General features: G+C 32.7%; 1 protein-coding gene across 1 annotated transcript in view; it reads left to right on the top strand.

Annotated features, from left to right (window-relative positions):
* LOC145314865 (uncharacterized) overlaps positions 1 to 19719 on the top strand; it is a 47546-nt gene extending 27827 nt beyond the window's left edge. Inside the window, exons 8-20 of the mRNA XM_080154945.1 lie at positions 5018 to 5090; positions 7869 to 7972; positions 10412 to 10498; positions 11407 to 11488; positions 12845 to 12983; positions 14658 to 14753; positions 15343 to 15450; positions 16747 to 16792; positions 17559 to 17638; positions 18158 to 18231; positions 18449 to 18823; positions 19205 to 19287; positions 19380 to 19719. Coding sequence (XP_080011071.1) covers positions 5018 to 5090; positions 7869 to 7972; positions 10412 to 10498; positions 11407 to 11488; positions 12845 to 12983; positions 14658 to 14753; positions 15343 to 15450; positions 16747 to 16792; positions 17559 to 17638; positions 18158 to 18231; positions 18449 to 18823; positions 19205 to 19287; positions 19380 to 19719 — 1687 coding nt within the window. The remainder of the gene's footprint in view (positions 1 to 5017; positions 5091 to 7868; positions 7973 to 10411; positions 10499 to 11406; positions 11489 to 12844; positions 12984 to 14657; positions 14754 to 15342; positions 15451 to 16746; positions 16793 to 17558; positions 17639 to 18157; positions 18232 to 18448; positions 18824 to 19204; positions 19288 to 19379) is intronic.
* The last annotated feature ends 1635 nt before the right edge of the window (positions 19720 to 21354 follow it).

Genomic DNA, 21354 nt, shown 5'->3' on the forward strand with positions numbered 1-21354 from the left:
GATGTGAATTATTTTGCTTTGTGACAGAGTGACGTACAGACAGACCCTATTTATACAGCAGCGGCGCCTCTCTCAAAAATAATAATGTCAATGATAATGAAAATTTGTTTAAGAAAATAAGTAAATTATTATAGTGTATAACCGTATTTTAAAAATCTAAGGCAGAATTTCTTTTTATGTTATAATCCTTCCTGATTACTTAAAGTTTAATTGAAGAGTAAATATTTTCATATAAATGTATCTAAAACTTCTAAAGTTCTGAGTAAATTAAACTTTAAATTTCTTTGAACTACTACATACTATATCCTAGAGGCTGCGCTTTAGCCTCGAGGGACATCTAGAATTTACAAATATATGTAGAGTTAATTTGGTTCAGTAGTAAGCGAGATCTCAACGAACAGATTTTAGAAATATATCTATTTTATACCCTTTGAATAGTTTTTTTTTAGGGGAGGGTTCATTTAATTTTTTGTGATCAATTTTCCAAAAATTTTCCCTTTAAATGACAAAACAGCTGGAGTAAATGACAGATTTGGTGCAAAAAATATAAATAAAGCAAAAGGCCAAAAAAAGTAAATTATTTATCCCTTCGTTTGCTTGAATAATAAAGTAGAAAGTTTTGTCTGTTGTTTAAGATTTTGATAGCTACTGAACCGATTAAGTTCTCCATCTAATGGAAGCTTTATATTTCTGGGGCTATTTAACTTTTAATTTTTAGTCTTGGGATGGTTTTAGATTTTTTATGCAGAGCTCCTAGATGCTAGGGGCGCAGTCGCTAGTGACATATACAACTCTGCTCTATGCTTTGATTATGTTAATTTATTTACCTAGGTTTACTCACAAATATAGGGACATTTAAAAATTAGGGATAAGACAAAGGAAAATGAATTGATATACATCCCCAATGATGATAAACAGCATCGCCTATTTAATAGATTGTATAGTGGTTTAATGTATTGATACTACTATTTTGAAACAAATTCAATCAACAACAAAAAAAAACAAATTAAAGAATTTAGGTTTTGACCTAGAAAATAAGATAACGTGACTATAAAACTTTGAGTACTAGTGTAATCTAAAGTCCAATATATTCTCCCTCCCTGGATAATCAATATAATTATAATCTTTTCTTCTATGTACTATAAGATCTCACTAACCATTAAACTAATTGAGTTCTCCAATTTACATAATATATTTGCATAGCTGCAAGGAGGGTTTTAGTCTATTTTAACAAATAAACCAGAACATGGGTGTTTTTAAATTCTAAAGATAATCTAAGAATAATGATTGATCCTCTATTTATACATATTTCTATATAGCTCTTTTATAACCTTCTGTTTGTGTTTCTCAAGTAGTTTCTCAAGTAGTTGGGTTGATTACATTAAGAACGACAAACTTTTAATTCTTTATTGTAGAAAAGGATAGGGAATAGGAACTGTTTGAAAGAAGTAGGATGATTATATCATATAACAAAACTTTTAATTTCATATAGTGAGAGATAGACCATCTGAAGAATTAATTATTAAGTACTTATGGCTTTGCCATGAGCCTTACATAGCAGCAATAGGTATTAATTGTAACTAAAACAGGAAAAGATTCGAACCTTACACATATTTCATTTTCAAAATTAAGTCCAAACGAAAGTTTCTTAAGGTGTAATTGAGTATATATTTATTATTTTAAAACCTATGTGTCTACCAATGTTTATTTTCTAGTACCATTGTCTCTTCTATCGTTTCACGTTTTTATAAAATTAAAGAAAGAATGTTACACAATTTATGTACAATTAAATAACTTTTACCTATTCTGACAGGAATACAAATAATACTGGGTCTGGGTCCTTAAGTTTTATAAACATTTGTTGGGACATTTGGAATTTTATCAAATCCTAATTGACAAACTAGCAGTTTCCTAGTATTTCCACCAATAAATTTCGACTTGCTGTATAACTAACACTAGCGGCTTCGCTCCTAGCCTCTAGGGGCTTTGCCCCAAGAGGTAATTTTTAAAAAAAGTACTACTGGCTGGGGGGAGGATTTTTTTTTATTTTTTGGGGGGTTGGGGGTGTCCCACCCTCCCAAGAGAAAAGCTTAAAAATCACCACAGGACCAATAGGTATATACCCTGAAGAGTAGAATCCGATCGGTTCAGTGGTTTCCTAGATCTTAAGGGACAGACGGACGGATAGACAGACATCATTCTACTTTGTATTATAGATATAAGAATTATAGAATAGTATTGGACAGAAAATATACATGTATATGAAATGCAATATACAAAATTCAAAAGTTTTTTAGATTCTTAACAAGAAAGATTATACTTCATCCAGAGAACCAATGCAATGGTATTGGATGTTATATTAAGTAACATCCAACAGACAACAATCCCTTTAATGCATGACTTTTTATGGAAGTTTTAACCGTGTACGTGGAAAAAGAGTTAAGCCTGTTTACAGGCCAAGACATATCTTCTACTCTTACTATTACCGAAGTATTAGACACTGCAGCAGTATGTACCATTTTTAATATCTTTGCTATGAACTTGTGTGGTCCAAACTCGAACCCAACACCAACAAGAATTACAGACGGACATACTACCGACCAACAAAAGTTTTATGTAGAGTAGCTCCCCTCCTAAAATGTATAAATCAGAATCCTGTAGAGAAATTGTAAAATGTTTTGCCATTTTGTTTTATAAAAACGCAAATTCAAATATCATAAATGTTTCAAAAAGTCTACTCAACTATGAGGTATTAGGAGTCAGAATTGGACGATGGATTTTAAATTAATTTTTTTTATATACTTTTAACTTTTTTGGGGGAGGCGGGTTTGAGGGGGGGGGGATTTGTTTAGAGTTCGTTTTTCCCTACCTCACTGGAAAAGAGTTTTTAAATATTAAGAAAGAATTTTGTTTTTCATAAAGATCAAATGATATAAAAAGCCTGAAATTTGAGAGAAACCACCCGTTTTACCAATGGGAGATTTTGTATGGACATACTTTAGTTAAAGAGAAGCTGTGATTCACAAAACTCTTATTTTTCAGTATAATATGTCATAAAAAGGTTTACAGACGGTTTTTATGTTTTCTTTTTTGGTTTATTTAAGATATGTTTTTGTTGCATAAATATTAATATTTCAAGACATTTATGACCCTATGAGAGCATAAAGGAATGAATTTCTACGAAACCACAGAAAATTAGATAATAATAATTTTACAATATAACCGTTAGATTGTATGTTCTTTGTCTGATTATATATTATATAATCTAAAATCTAATTTGCCATGTCTTTGCTTCGAAATTATGTGAAGCACGTAACAATACTACATGAAACCTATATCTTCTTTGAGAAACCAATCTTATATATTTTGTCAACATGAGTATGTAATGATTATAATATCATTAGAATGAATATATTATTACTTCATTTACTCTAATAAAATTATACTCCCAGCTGGGTTAAATGACGACACCCCCTATGCACCCAATTTACCCCATCCCCTCCCCTCCTACTGGATGAACGAGCTGACCAATAAATACAATACAACCACGTATTATACATCCATTGTTATTGGACTGTCGATATTTCAATATTATGTCACTTATGACCATTTTTATTAAAACCATGTAATTGACATAAACCCTTGAAATTGTATTTGAAAAGCTGAAATTTTGGATCATGGAAAGAAAACGAAGCATTGGATTTCGTCGTATTTTCACAGTAGCTTTTGATAGGTTACTTTATAGGTTAGGTTAGATGAATGTTAAATGATTGCCCCGCATGGTTAGAAAACAGGCCCCCTGGGGGTTAGAGCCCCGAACAGGGGAAAGAAATAGGAGAAAAGCTACTTTGAAATACGACGAAACCCGCGACTTCGTTTTCTTTTCATGATCAGATTTTTTGGGTTAAATGAACTAACACCGTCGCACAGAGACTAAAACAAATTTGCGCATTAAGATTACGAATAATATATTATTGTACGTCTGAAACTTAGAGGTATACTTTAACATTTACCCATCTATCTATCTGAGAAAATACGTGTCTCTTTCTATTTACCTAGACTTCGGCTTCACCGCAATTCCTAGATCCGTCTCGACCTATCCTAATCAACGTTAAGGGATTCTGTTTGGTTTATTAATGTATTTTAGAGTAAATATTGGCTAAAGAATCAGAATAAATAAATAGACTATGAATTTATCAAGTAATAGGGAGTCAAACCTTTTTATCAATTAGTCGAAATCTTAGACTTCAGATTATAGTACCTAACAGCCTGTAGCCTTGCTATAAGTAAACATTAATGACAATCAAAAACTAATTGATTTTAAAAAGTTAAACTTCGTATTTATAAGTAAAAGCGCATTCCACTCTTAAAGTGTCCTGTGCTGTGTCCCAAACATATATACCATTATTATATAACATTTATTTCATAACTAAGGAAGAATTATATTATCTTATATCTAAATATTTATCATCAATGTATCGTAAGATCCCCACGCCAGTCAACTCAATCTATCTATCTATACATCTATATTTCTATCTATCTATTTATACACCTATCTATCTAAGTATCTTTAGCTATCTATCCTAGGTCTAGCTGTATGCCCACATTTAGTATGGGAGCACGTCAGTCAACCCAATCTATCTATCTATACACCTATCGTTTACTATTTATACATCTATCTATCTATCTATCTATCCTAGGTCTAGCTGTATGTCCAGATTTAGTATGGGAGGCTCGCCGCGCCAGTCCTCCCAATCTATCTATCTATCCATCCAAATAAATATCTATCTATCTATCCTAGGTCTAGCTGTATGTCGAGATTTAGTATGGGAGGCTTGCCACGACAGTCAACCCAATTTATCTATCTATACACCTATCTATTTAATATTTATCCATCTATCTATCTATGTCTAGCTGTATGTTGAGATTCATTATGGGAGGCTCGCCACGACAGTCCACCCAATCTATCTGTCTATACACCTATATATCTGTCTATTTATCTATCTATCTATCCTAGGTCTAGCTGTATGTCAAGATTTAGTATGGGAGGCTCGCCGCGTCAGTCAACCCAATCTCAGCAGCCAATGCAGGTCAGCTTCACATCTGTCTAGTAATTAATCTACAACCTGTCTTACCCTCAAATCTACATGATTTTGCCAGGGGGTGTCCACTACAAGGAGCAGATATTAACAGGAAAGAATTCAAATTATAAATTTATTGCTGTTTATTTAATAACAAGGTAACAAATTAAACATTGATTACCAGAACTTGATGGCACGAATTTAGTCTGGAAGTTCTACTTTATTCCCTCTACTTTTTCTTATCAATCAATGTTTATTTAATTTTAATAAAGCATTTAAGAAAGACCATTGCTGTGATACTTTTAGACAAAAGTGTCTTTTTTGCATTGTTTTTTAAAGTTTACAACTTTTACAGACTCAAGTTACAGAAAACTATTACTTTCTATTGCCAAATTAAATATCTTACATAAGAGGACGGATAATTGGACTTTTTGTATTTTTTTCTGTCAATTTGGACCCCTCTTCCTAAAGATGTGTTCTTAAGCAAGGAACTTATTTTGGGGGGGAAATATTTTACCCCCCAAAAGATTTTTACCCTGGGATTCAAATTTACACGTTAGTGCTTATGAGAGGGTTCACTGTAAAGGAGAAACATTTAGGTTTAGTGGTTAGCGAAATCTTAAGAATCCAGAAAATAAATCACTTGGTCAGTCGGTTTATTGTTTACCCACAGAGATAAACAAATTCAATTCTGTAATTTTCTTCAGAGACATATATTTTTCTCGGCTGTTATTACAGATGGATAAAAGGCTATAATAGTTATTTCTCGCATCGTATTATAAACGGCTTTCCGCGGATATAGAAAGTACAATTATGAGATTAAAACTAGTTTTTTTAGCCCCGAGGTGCCGAAGGCGCCGGCTAAAAAACTGGTTTTAATCTTATGATTGTACATTTCTATATTCGTAGAAAGCTGGATAAAATACGATGCTAGACATAGTTTTTTCGTATGGATGAGAACCGGTTCCTATCCACCGGATTCGAATGAATACGAGAAAATTTGTTAATTGTTCTAAATTTATGAGCTTCACTACATTTTATGTTGTCATCCTTAAAGTTTAATAAAATATTTTAGGGTTGGCATTTTTTAGTCTGAAAACAAACTAAAAGGGTATCTGATGATGCTATAATTGTATCTTAAAGTTTCTTGTACAAAGTTTCTTGCTACACTTCTTATTTTCTTACAATTTTTGCATTCCACAAAAAAAAACAGTTTGATAATCTAATATTAATTTGGGAGGGAAGGGACATTAAGCTGTATATTACACTGGATTAAAGGTACCCAAAGGTTAAATAATGTTTTCTTATTCGTTGGCTACTGTTATTAAATTATATGGTTGGTTTCATTCCAAACAAGTAGGTTCCAAACTCCTCAACTAATGATTTTAATCTACTTTTATTATCCTAATTTGTTTATCATTATTGGGGGTAAACAATTATTCAACGTCCATTGTTTTTCCCTTAAAATCTCTGAATATCAGATATATAAAAATAAGTATCTCCAAAATATAGATTTTTAAAAATAATTATCTTCAAACCAATTTGCTGAATCTTTAATAAAGAAAAATTGTGCAAGTTTATTTTAATATAAAAAAAGATTACGCCAAAAAAAGTGAAAATAATTACTTACGGACAATACGTACAGTAATAGTTATTTATCACATCGTATTATAGACAACTTTCCGCGGACACTAAAATGAAAAATTACAATATCTAAACCAAATTTGTTAGCTCCGAGGGGCGAAGTCACGGACCAACAAAACTGGTATTAATTTTATGTTATTCATTTTCCTATTGGTGGAAAAAGGTCTACAATATAATGCTATACACGATTTTTCAGTATAGCTGAGAACCTTCTCTAATCCAGCGGATATTAATCAGTTTTAAAGTCATACTGGAAAAAGATATTTTAATAAAGTACAAAAAATGCACTTAGAAAATTATTAATGACGCATGTAAAAATGTTTAATCTGAGTATAAGGATATTAAAAAGTTATTCCTTCCCTTCTAGGAATCTTTTAAAGGAGTGCAGCTACTCTCTATTTTTTGGGTGTCATACAGTTTACACGTCTAGTAAATTACTTTATCTATCTATCCATCTAACAATTTAACCATCTTAAATATATTCATCTACCAATCTATACATCTATTTATCCATGAATATATCCATCTATTATTCCATTATATATCCATCTATTATTCCATTATATATCCATCTATTATTCCATTATATATCCATCTATCTACCAATCTATCTATCCACTAACCATCTTATATCTATCCATCTATCTATCAATCTATATATCCTTCCATTTTTTCATTAATATATCCATCCATCCATCTATCAATTCTGCTATGTATATATATATCTACTCATCTATCTATCCATTTATCTATCAATTATATTTCCCTCCATCTATCCATTGATCTATCTACTCGTTCATCTATTCATCCATCTATCTATTTAATCATTCATCTATCTGTCTATCCATCTTTTTATCCATCTATCAATTCTGCTATGTATATATCTATCTACTCATCTATCTATCCATTCATCTATCAATTATATTTTCATCTATCTATCCATCTATCTGTCCATCTATCTATCCAGTAACCATCTATCTATCTATCCATCCATCCATCAATCTATCTATCTATTCTTATGACATTGAGGAAGTGATTACCCCCTCTCCTTCTCGTAAGCCTTCAAAGCATAACTATCCATCCTTCTATCTATCTATCTTTCTACCCATCCATCTACCTATCCATCCATCTATCTATTCTTAGGACATTGAGGAAGTGATTACCCCGTCTCCTTCTCGTAAGCCTTCAAAGCAGAACTTCCTGGCAGCTCCCACAAAACAAACTTCTATTGAAAATGAATTTTCCAGGTATAGTATTGTATGTATAGGTAATGGATATAAAATACATGGATATTGTTGGATATTTTCTTACACCCTGATAAAACATTTCTCCTGGCTGACTAGTATAATGATACCCTTCTCCCTTATGGTTTTACCCATTCCCCTCCCCTTATCATGGAGTAAAATATCGATCAATTTAATTAAGGAATATATTAGCAACCCAAATTGACGACAAAAAATTTCCCCTGTCTTAATATCCACGTATTCGACATCCATTTTTATAGGTACATATATACATAGGGACATTTATATTGGAGAAATAAAAAAAGGAAATTTCATAAAAAAAACAGTTCTGTTAGTGCATAGAGCAACATATTAAAGAATAGATCCGTATAATTGATTAGAAAATTAACCCTTTTTGTACGAAAGGACAGTTTTTTCTTCATTTCATTCATTCATATACAAAGTCAGCTTCTATGAATAATTCGATTTTCAAAATAGCTCTTCCTATCCTTGATCATGATAAAATTCTGGCTAAAAAGATGTTTTCTTTCCTTGTGTTTACGCTGAAAAACGAATAAAAAGAAGAAAAGCAGAATAGAATACAGAGTTGCCTATATCTAAATAAGGGTCAATAATACCCCCCCCCCCCTTTATCTTAATTTTTTTTTAAAGTATCAAGCCCTACTAATGTATATTAAACCTTTGTTATGCTCCTTTTATAAACACGTTTTATCATTCGTTTGGTTAAAAACACTGAGTATTTTCCTAAAATTTTAATTTGTTAGTACAAACTATATGTCCAAACCGTTTGACCAATATAAATGTTCTGTAAATCTACAGAAGGGGTTATTTCATAATTAGTTCTTATGGGGTGCTGTAGCAATTAAAACTTCTAACCTTGCTAAATAGTTGAGACAGTGCAAAATGGCACCAAAAAATGACGTCAACGATAAAATATTAATGAGAGGTGAGTATATATTTTGCATTTGGTCAATTACAATGTATACTGGCCTCTCATTGGACAACTTTATTGTATGACGTCATTTTTTGTTGACATTTTACTCTGTCTCTAAATAGTTGCCTTTCGGAGTTCTCCAGCTATAAATATTATCTAACCCAAAACAAAAATATAGAGATAAGTGGGTGTTATCTTACTTAGTTAATGCGTTACTTGTTAATGCGTTAAAGCATCATACGATTGTAATGGAATGCGATACTCTAATGCCCACTAAGTTATAAGGTATAAGTCTCAACTGTGAATGGTAATGAGTTGCGCCTGTTTATCGTCCAATGCATACTTTCTTCTCTAACTATCAGTGTCACTTGCCAGACATTGCAACATTGGGTATCTTTTTAACGTCTTTAGAATGACGCGGTGTGGACTAGACTCGAATCCGACACCTCCCCGACAGCAAGCGGGCACACTATCATTTACGATGATACCATGGGTTTGAGTGAGGGTTATAAACGGTCCACTATAAATATAAGGGATTTTACCAAAAGAACAAAAATTAGATGAAAAGATAAATTTCTTGTAATTGTAAAGAAAAACTTTTTCAAAAAAAACTTATAATGAACTATAGTATACACGTTGACTCTTTTAAAGTATTCATTCGAATCCGGTGGATAGGAACCGGTTCTCATTCATACGAAAAAACTATGTCTAGCATCGGATTATTTCCAGCTTTCCACGATATAAAAATGTAAAATCATAAGATTGAAACCAGTTTTTTTAGCCCGTGCCATCGGCACCTCGGGGCTAAAAAAAACTAGTTTTAATCTCATATTAATGTACATTCTATATCCGCGGAAAGCCGTTTATAATACGATGAAAGAAATAACTATTCTACCCTTTAACTTTGGACTGTTAATTACACTGGTCCCCCATAGTTTTATAACTACGTTTCTTATTAGTTGGCTTAAACTTTGGGTATTGTTAATAAATCTTGATTAATTTGTTACAAACTAAAAGTGTCCAAAGTTTTTTACCAATACTCTAATATAAAGGAAATTTAATTTTGTTTATAACCATTGGGACGAATATAATGTAAATTTAGTTTTTCTTGGTTGCTATTCAAGATACCCGACTGATTTTTTTTTTTTGAAGATTTCCTATACAAATGAACATCCAGTATACAATTTACGGGAATAGTCCCTTTCGTAACATCGCCCCATAAGAGGCGATTCGTCGTATTTTTAAAATGGCTTTTTACAGGTTATTTTAGGTTAGGTTAGGTTATATTGGGTTAGGTGATTGCCCCACAGGGTTAGGTAATTGGCCCCGCAGTGTTAGAGCCCCCCGCATGGGTTAGAAATAGGAGAAAAGCTACTGTAAAAATACGAAGAATCGCCCCATAAGTTGCGATGTTACGAAAGGGACTATATCCCAATTTACTTTGTCCGTCAGTCTGTCAGTTATGCTACAAAAATATAGAATATTGTCAAGCTTGTTTTTTATTTCAGTGCCAATAGATATCCGAATAACCTGAAGGAACGAAGAAAATTGTTTGCCGCCGAGCGGATCCACAGAATTAATGCGCGAAGTCCAATTAGGAATAGTTTAAATGATTCAATATTTATCTAGTGACAAGGCCTCTATTAAGGAGCTCTGTATTCAAAGGGGTAAGAGAATAGCCTAAAACCATTGCGAGAAGTTTAATAAGTTTCCTTAAAAAAAGGAGAACCCAATCGGTTCAGTAGCTATTGAAATTCTGAGCTTCAGACAAAAAAAATCTTATTACTTTTTGAGTCTAACCCTATTCAGTATATGTACATGTGGGGTCGTTTATGTATATGACCATTCCTTTTTTTGGGATAAGAAATGAGCAGGAATGTAGGAGACATTGTACACTAAATTTCTTTGGTACCCAAATTTTTAAAACCCGTTATATTATTCGTTGGCTTAATAACTTTGGGGTATTTTACTGAATTTATGATATGGGTGTTCAAACTATTTAACCAACAACTTTAATCTGCAAAAGGGCAATTTTGTTTATCTATAATACAAGTAGTACGATGTCTGTCTGTCTTAAGCTTGAGATCTCAGTAACCACTGAACCGATTGGGCTCTACGCTTCAGGGAATATACCTACTGGTCCTGGGATGATTTTAAGCTATTTTCTTAGGGAGTGGGACACCCTCAACCCACTAAAAAATGAAAAAAAACTTCCAAAAAAATTTTATTTTTAAACTAAAATCAAAAAAGGGGAGTTCGGCTACCTCCCCCCCTCCAAAAAAAATCTCCCCCCCACAAAATAATTTTTTTTCTTTTTACTTTTTCTTTTTAAATCTAAATAACACAAAAATAGGTTTATTCAACCTTTTGGGTCAAAGCCCCTAGAGACTAGGGGCGAACCCGCTAGTTAGGTAGATAAAGTAAATAATTAGATAAGGAAATCGAAGCATAGTAGAAAAAAAATTCGCTTGATAAAGATTATCATTTAAACCTGTTGTTAAAACAGTATGAGAAGTCCAGAATCACCTAAACGAAAATCTCCCCAAAGTAGCTACGATTTAACGTACTGTGGCAGAGGGCTGGAGGTATGTACGTCTTTATGAGGAATAGCGAAGCTTTCAATATAGAATTAGGTCTGTTTGTTGCGTTTATTACAGAGAGAGAGGAGACAAGGGGCTGTTTATTACACTAGTCCCTAAAGTTGTATAATAACGTTTTCTCATTCTTTGGCTTATCAACTTTGAGGACATTGTCTTCTCTCGTTAGAATACTGATAAATAGGTATTTAATTTTAGAAAAATTAATGCCTCAACCCATAGAATCTAGGTTATAAAGGGGAGGGAGAGCTGAGGACACAAATTAGCCTAAATCATCTAAAAGTCTTCTCTAAAAATGGAGAACAAAAAACAAACTTACACAAAATTTATATGTAAGAATTAAAAAAATTAAATAAAATATTATCTATAAGCATCTGTATGGTATATAAGAAAATAAGAAAGTTGGATGTTGAAAAGTTTTGGAGAAAAAAATTACCAGCAAAACTTGAAACATTGTAAACTATTTGAAAGGAATCCCTATTAAACCTAGAAGTTTTATGTTTACATATAAACGACATATAAAAGTAACAGGATGTCTGTCAGTCTATATGTCAGTATGTCTGTTCTTATAGGTCTAAGGAAGGTTTATAATTATTTTAAGAGAGCGCTCCATCACCGAAGAGAAATCGCCCCTAGAAAAGAATACACCCTTAACAAAATAAAAACATTTTTCTGAATGTCTGTCTGTATGAAAGATCTCGCTAACTGCTGAACTGATATGGTTCTGCTTTTCAATGTATCTTCTTATAGGTCCAAGGAAGGTTTATAAACATTTTAAGAGGGGGTTCCACCACCCAAAGAAAAAAATACCCCCTCCCATATATTTTTTACTTTTTCTTTTAAAACTAAACTTAAAAGAAGATGGTCGGTACCCCACCCCCTTCCGTTTTATTCAAGTGCCCCTAGAGGCGTAGCCGCAAGTATGTTGATAAAATGCCAGAACCAAATTTTAATTTGTATAAAATTTAGTAAACTATGAATATAGGTAAGAAAGTACTTTCCCTATGACAGACGATAGCTAGAATATAATAGAACTAGCGGCTGCGCGCATACCATCTAGGGGCTTTCTATATGAAGTAGGATAATAGCCTAAAAACATCCTTAGATTTTGAAAATAAATAGCCTAAAACCATTTAGGAACCTAAATATAAGAAACTTCCATAGAATTAAGAACTCAATCAGTTCAGTAGTTTTCGAAATCTTAAGCTACAGACAAAAAAAAACTACTTTATTCACAAGTATCCTAAATTATATATGCATAAATAAACATACTTAAACCTATATTCTTTTTAATCTAAACATAAAATGTTATTTTCTATTATGTGTAATAACTTTTAATTTTAGGTCCCAAGCTTCGAATCCTGTGTTAGTTCGTGCGCATGTTGTTCGAATCCTGGCCTTAACCAGGGTAATTCAAGTGGCTGTTCGAATCCTGGCCTTAATATTGGCAACTCAAGCGCCAGTGGTTTGAGTAGTTTGGGAGGTAATAGCTATTTATCTCCTCGTATTATAGACAGTCTTCCGCGGATAGAAAAACTAAAAATTATGAGATCAATTTCGGCTATTGTTGGCCCCAAGATGCCGAAAACCCGCACAATAAAACTGGTATTGATTTTAATATTACGCCTTTATTATTTGTGGAATATTGGGTATAATTAGTTCGATATACAATACATGTTTTTTTCAGTATGTCTAAGAACTGGTTTTAATCCAGTGGATATTAATCGGTTTCGAAGCCATACTTGAAATGTTTTTTAAATGTTTTATATTTACTTTTTAACACTTTACTGTTCTTTTTACCAAAATATTGTTAATTTATTTTTGTTTTTGTTTCCCCATCCTTGCAAATAATTGGGCACTTATCTGTAGAGTGTCAGAACTTATAAACAAAATAAATGTAAAGTTTAAAATCGATAGGACAATTCTAACATGTCCAAATTAACAACAAAACTATATTCGCTACTGACGAAAGGCCCCTAGTTATAGAAAGCTTCGCTTTTAAAAGGTATGTATGTATGTATAAAATTTTGTATCAATATTTGAATTTTATGGGACCGAAACACAAATAAACATAATTTGTGACAGTTGGATATAAACAAAATATTTGATAGCAAATGTAAACTAAAACTGCATATAAATAGAATATACGTGGATATTACGACAGGGGATAAATTGTCGTTAATTTAGGTTGCTCGATGGGAGGATCGTTTTTTAGTCATTTATAAGTTTAACTTTATTAGAGTGCATGATAATCTGGTGTAAGATCCAAGAAATAATTAATCCATTAAACTAAGATTCAGGGTTAAATAAGGATGGCAACAACCATAGCTAGCGAAGAATAAAAAAAAGTGGATGAACCACCGGACAAAGTTAGTTATAAAGCGTATATTCATTGACATAAAAATTAAATACATATCAGTATAGTAAAATATCAGAAAACCTTTATGTAGTATGGCAACCCTTATATTCATGGAACTATACACAAATCTCTGTTTAGGTTTACGAGCTGGCAACCCTTATATCCATGGAACTATAAACAAATCTCTGTTTAGGTTTACGAGCTGGCAACCCTTATATTCATGGAACTATACACAAATCTCTGTTTAGGTTTACAAGCTGGCAACCCTTATATTTATGGAACTATACACAAATCTCTATTTAGGTTTACGAGCTGGCAACCCTTATATTTATGGAACTATACACAAATCTCTATTTAGGTTTACGAGCTGGCAACCCTTATATTTATGGAACTATACACAAATCTCTGTTTAGGTTTACGAGCTGGCAACCCTTATATCCATGGAACTATAAACAAATCTCTGTTTAGGTTTACGAGCTGGCAACCCTTATATCCATTGAACTATAAACAAATCTCTGTTTAGGTTTACGAGCTGGCAACCCTTATATTCATGGAACTATACACAAATCTCTGTTTAGATTTACGAGCTGGCAACCCTTATATTCATGGAACTATACACAAATCTCTGTTTAGGTTTACAGGCTGGCAACCCTTATATTTATGGAACTATACACAAATCTCTATTTAGGTTTACGAGCTGGCAACCCTTATATTTATGGAACTATACACAAATCTCTGTTTAGGTTTACGAGCTGGCAACCCTTCTATCCATGGAACTATACACAAATCTCTGTTTAGGTTTACGAGCTGGCAACCCTTATATTCATGGAACTATACACAAATCTCTTGGGGGAATTAATAACAGGAGTTCTGATCATTTGAATCATTTTACTTCAGGAATGTTTATTATCATATTTTAACATTTAATTATATTGGTGCTATAATAACCAACGAACCCACCCACCCCTTAAAAAAAGAATTTAAATGACATTTTCTTATCCTCTTCAACGGCTCTAACCCTGCGAGGTCATATTCCTAAGGGGTACTATCTTACAGTTACAACCTTTAATTAACCTAACCTACACTAAAATTGTAACTTTACAAAGTGTCTCAAAATCAGCCATGTGACGTCATAAAAATGAGGGAGATGAGAGGAGAAGTGGAAAAGAAAACAGAGATGGAAAATCCATCATTTTTATGACGTCACATGGCTGATTTTTAAGGCACTTTGTAATATTGCCAAATCAAGATATTAATTTTTCTCTTTGATTTTTTAGCATGGAAGTGCGCTCCTTTTTAATTTCTTTCCAATTTTAGACAAGTTAAAATTCTATTATTGACACTTTTTTAGTATCTGTGATAATACGATCATGTATAATAATTTGTTGAAAAGTTGTGGTTATTTTATTACAAAATTTTTCTTCAAAATAAGGATTGATATCTTCTTCCATTTACCTATGATAATAACCAGTTGTCTGCTATCCAGATAACCTGGAGCTGCCCAAGATCTCCAGGTATTCTAGTTTTACCTGTGAGAACGAGAAATATAATCTGGAGGATGACCGCAGGAATAATTCTAATGTGCCGTCTCTAGGAAGGATTTTTAATTAATTTTAAAAAATATATTTTTCTTATTCAACAAGACTTAGAGTTATGCACAGAAGGGGAAATATAGGGAGTAAATTATAACTGTACTACGTACCCAAAGTCTATTTATACATTCCTCAGGAATATTAAGGGAAAGGACAATGGACGCAAAATTTATTTACATTCCCATTAATAATAAGCAAAGTTACCCTTTATCTGTAGATAACAATTATTGGTTGATGAGTTTGGACACTTACTTGTTTGGATCTAGCCAATCAAAATTCAAAAAAAAGTGCTGAAAGTTTTTAACCAAAAGAATAAAACTTAGTAATAAAACTACATATACAGGGTGTTTTTTTTTATTAAAACAAAAATTTTACCTCATTTAACCCACTTGGTATTGACAGAAGTTAATGATCTATATCTTAATTTCTTCATTGGGTTGGGGAGTTTTGTATAATAAAAAAAAACTTAGAGATTTTCAACAAATTATGCCTTAAAAAACGGTTTTTCCAAAGTACCTATTTTTGGATCATGACAAATTTAAAGGGTATGCAAAAATGCATACATTTTTAAAAATTAAATTGCGCAGCTTGTGTTAATAGTAGAAAAATGTTATGCACACCGTTAGAATCGTCATAAACTCAGGTTTTTAGATATTAAAGAACTATTCCTGTGCTACTCATAGTTCAGGAGCTACGTGGTAAAATGTTCTAACTGACTTAAAACTTTTCAACCTTTCTGACATTTTTCAACGTAGCTTTTATACTACAAAAAGCATAAGTATGAAACATATATTTTCAAAAACTAGAGTGTATGACGATTCTAACGGTATGCATAGCATTTTTCTACTATTAACACAAGCTGCGCAATTTGAATTTTAAAAATGTATTCATTTTTGCCTACCCTTTAAATTTGTATGATCCAAAAATCTTCCAAAAATAGGTACTTTAGAAAAACCGGTTTTTAAGGCATAATTTGTTGAAAATCGCTAAGTATTTTTTTCTTATACAAAACTCCCTAACCCAATGAAGAAATTAAGATATAGATCATTAACTTCTGTCAATGGCAAGTGGGTTAAATTAAGTAATATTTTTGTCTTATTAAAAAAAACACCCTGTATATGTTTACATACATAGTGTAGTTTATAGTCCAATGTTCCCTCCATCCATGACATTTTCTCATTCGTTGACTTATTCGTTATGACATCATTATGGATGATGTACATTAATCTATTGCCATTGTCTAATCCCTGGGTTTTGTCATTGGGTGTTAAATTATTAATCTATTCTGAACTGATTAGGTTCCCGACTTTCACCATTATCAATGCAATACACAACACAACAAGGAAATTCAACCATTTTAAAACTAAATAATAATCCAGCTACAACTTTTTCTAGTTTTAACTAGTGGTTAAAGGAAAGTGGGGGGGTCGGGGTAAGTCGATCCACGTTCAATTAAAAATTTGAAAAAATGTAAATAAAGTATAGGTGGGGTTGTATTTTCTTTAGGGTTTGTTTATCAAATATTTATAACCTAGTATCTGGACCTAAAAGGATCTTCACTGTAAAGGAGAAACATATTGGTTCAGTGGTTATCAAGATCCGCTACACACAAAAACACATCCTGTTACTTTTATATAAGGTTAAAGCGTAATTGTTATTTAATGTTTTAATAAATCTTTTCCTTACATTTTATACTGAGATTTTAGAAAAATCCTCCAATTAAGTTTAAGATTCTTTCATCCTTAAATATTCGTTTAAGTTTAAACTACTCATCTATCTATTCATTTTAATTCATAATTTTCCTGTACTAATATTTTCTATTACATCAACTTGCGGCCACGCCCCTAAAGGTCTCCTGGGAGGTGGAAGCACTCAAAATAGTTACAAACCTTCCCTGGTCCTATATGAAGCTTATTCTTAAAAGTAACAATGTGACTGTTTGTCTGTATGCGTTTAGCAAATGCTCTCACTAACCACTGAACCAATATGGTTCTCCTTTACAGCGAAGCTTCAAATATGTCCAAGGAAGATTTATTTGGTCTTACTAACCTCCAAATAGAATCGCCCTTAGCCTGTAGTAATTTATAAAATGGTCGAATTGTAATCTAGGATCCCAAAGTCCGTATCGCCTGTCTTCATCACCCAATCACCTTCAATCAAAAGAATTCAGGCGAATTTCATCTATAGGTAATTTTTAGTTGGATAGGTAGATAGTTAGACGATCTTACAATAAGATGGACAAACATATAGATATATGTATATAAAAACATAGATATACAGATAGACCTAAAATAGACAGACAGACAGATAAAAAGACTGATAATCAGACAGATTGATAAATAGTTAGATAGTCATATATAGTGTAGTAGCAGTTCCATCCTTAACATCTAGGAACTTTGCACGCGAAGGGTAGGGAAGGGCAAATAATTAGCCTAAAACAATCCCAAGACTTTTATTAAAAAATAAACAGCTTAAAACCCTCACAAGATTTAACATTAATAATAAAAAAAAGGCTAAAACTATCCCAAGATCTAAATCTAAAAGTAAAATAGCTTAAAACTGTCTAGGAACCTATGTGAGGCTTCCCTGAAATATATAACTCGGTTGTAATTGCAAACGGTTGTAATCGAAATCTTAAGCTTCAAACCGAAAAGCCTTACTACTTTATGTAATAGGTCAGGCATAATTTAATATTGAAATGTTTAGGTGAGGAACCCTTAGAGAGGAGAGGGAATCCCCCTTTTGCTTTTGGTGATCATCAGCGGGACCTTGATCATAAGGTACCCATTTCTTTTGAACGGTATTTAATCTTGAAATACGTAGATTTAATTTTGGGATGAAATATTCACTGCATAAACAAAAAAAGAAATAAAAAGATATTATATTTAAGTTTAAAAACATTGAAAGAAAAAAAATTTATGACGGATAGTAGGACGAATTTACTCTTATATCTATAGATATGTTGCATTTAGATATAATAAATCCTAATAATTTTAGCTGCAAAGTATATCTCAATCCTGTGACCTTCCTGATCAATCTGACTCCAGCGACCTTCATCCTGGTGACCTCCAGGTCAAATGTCCAGCAGCCCAGCCGTCCTCGGGTCAACTTGCACCACCTGGTGACCATGATCATAACAAGACTGCACCCTCCCCTTCCACCACTTTTACCCAACTCTGTGATGTTGACCAGTCATCAGCTGATTTTGACCACCACGTGACCAATTCAGCTGATGAACGTGTGGGAATCAGATCAGCTGATTATGATCACGTGACCAGATCAGCTGATGAACACATGGCAATATCAGCTGATTATGACCACTTGACTATATGTGCTCCGGAGGATATGATTATTAGATTCATAGATTCACAGGCATGATTAAAGAGATAAGTGAATTCAGATTGTCTTGTGGTAATTACTATCATATTTATGACAGAAATGTCCAAGCTTCTTATTTAGAGGGGGTAAAATGAGGGATTTTAAAGGTTTGAAGGGTAATTTAATGTATTTTATTTTATTTGAGTGAATTATTTTTTTCTTTTTTTTTGGGGGGGGGGGTGAAAAAGTTAGTTTGCCTAACATTATCATTACCAAGTGTCACATAATGTCTTTTGTAAACCGTATTTACAGTTTAGCGCTATTCTAAACTGGCTTGTTGTTATTCAAAGCTAGTTGGAACTGACTTTTTTCAGTATTTTTATTGTTTAAAAATATTTTAGTTATATTTCTTATCCCTTAATTCCTGCCTGAAAGGAGAGAGAATTCAACAGTTTACCAATAAATCTTCATGAAGAAGAAAATATTATTCCATCCAATTCTTTGCAGCTTCAAAACTGGTAATCATTTATTACCTTTATTTAAGATTCATTATTATATACCCATTAAGAAGTTTTTTCATCATTAAAAATACATAAATGTTTTCTTTTAGTTATGATTACAATAACCAATCAGATTCAAGTTACTTGATTAATTCTATCCAATCACAATCAAGCTCTGTGAGTGCAATCCAATCACAAACCAGCATGACTGCTCCTATCCAATCAGAATCAAACACCTACATAAACATTGTGCAATCACAATCTAGTTTAGCAAATCCTGTCCAATCAAAATTAAGAAGAACAAATCCTGACCAATCAGAATCAAGTATTTACATGAATGCTGTTGGCTTGCCTGAGAGCCGCCATTTGTACACCCTATGTACATCTGATGAAAACCCAATTAGATTCAACAAAAATCCAGATCTAATAAAGAAACAGGAAATTATCTAAATATGATATCTAAAAAACATGGTAGATATAGGTTTCAAGTAGTATTGATAAATGAAAGCTGGAATATTAGGCGATATTGTACCTCAACACAGTGATCTAATGGTTAAATACAATGGCCAATAAGTTTACGTACATCCCCAATCACGATACACAAAATTACACCTTTTGTAGACTACAATTGGTGGTTGAAACGCTTGGACACTCAACTTAAAGAGCCAACCGATAAAAATTCAATAAAAGTCCCCAAAGTTGTTAAGCCAACGAATAAGAACACGTTAAGAAACTTTGGGGACTAGTGTAATAAAAGACAAAATGTCTTCATCCCTCTCTGACCTCAACCAAGGTCAATACCTCTGTATATAGCAGTGGTATATGTTAAAGGGAATATGAGGTAACTGGACAAAGTGTCTCAAGAATCAGCCATTTGACGTCATAAAAATGAGGGATTATCCTTTTCTTCTTTTATGTTTTTTTTCCTACTTCTCCTCTCATCTACCTCATTTTTATGACTTCACATGGCTGATTTTGAGACACTTTGTCAAGTTACAATATAATAGTTAAATTGTGTGTGGGAGTGATTGTTTGTGCAAAATATTATTGAAAACCTCTTCAAATGATTGCATTATCTTCCCTACTTATAATGGATATAGAATATACGTGGATATTATGACAGGGGAAAAATTGCCGTCAATTTATGCTGCTAACAAGAAGCTAGCAAAAGTAGCGGCACAGATTATGACGTCAAAAAAATTAACTAATGAGAGGCCACTATAAATTTTACCATTGGTCAATTACAGTGTATACTGGCCTCTCATTGGTTATTTTTTTACGTCATAATCTGTGCGCCACTTTTACTAGCTTCTGCTAACATGGAACTTGTATATTGGTCAATTCGTTTATTCAGTTGAAGGGGATTTGGTAAAGTGGAAAGATGGTAGGTATCGTTATTTTAGCCCGCTGCGAGTTTAACTTTTCTTTGAGAACGTGAAAATCTGGTGTAACATCCAATAAAAAATATATCCTTTTCTCTTCTACTCATTTTTTCTTTTATTGGATTTTCTTACATTTTAGGGTTAGTTATCTACATAAAAAAAATCCTCTAGGCCTTAGTATTTATAATGGTCTAATATATCTTTGAGGAGGGAGGGGACATTGGGTTGTGTAAGATATATTAGTACCCAAAGTTTTACAGCCACATGATCTTGTTCGTTGACCTAAAACTTTTTTATTATTATTTTATTAGTGTCCAAACTTTTCCACCAATAAAATTGATCTACTAAAGGGGTATTTTGTTTATTATCAGAGGGGAACCATTTCAATTTATTGGCCATTGCCTTATCCCTGAATATATCAAAGTATTAAGATTCATTTACTACAACAGAAAAGCTTGTTGAACCGCGAGAAAACCATCTGTGAGGGGAGCCAGCTGCCAGTGATAGCAGACGGCTGCGAAGAGCCGGCCCAGGTTCACCAGCAGCAGACTCTAACGGTGCAGGGCATTCAGGATAAACAAAGGCAGGGCATCTTTACTTAGGATAATTGTTATGTTGAACTAGTAGAAAGTGTCTGTGTGCATGTTTGCTTTTATAAAGTTTTAGATATATCTAAGCCTTTATCAAACACTCTTAGCCTCTA

Source organism: Acartia tonsa, chromosome 3 (assembly GCF_053477335.1).
Source record: "Acartia tonsa isolate MP-2025a chromosome 3, ASM5347733v1, whole genome shotgun sequence".
NCBI classification, from domain to species: Eukaryota; Metazoa; Arthropoda; class Copepoda; order Calanoida; family Acartiidae; genus Acartia; species Acartia tonsa.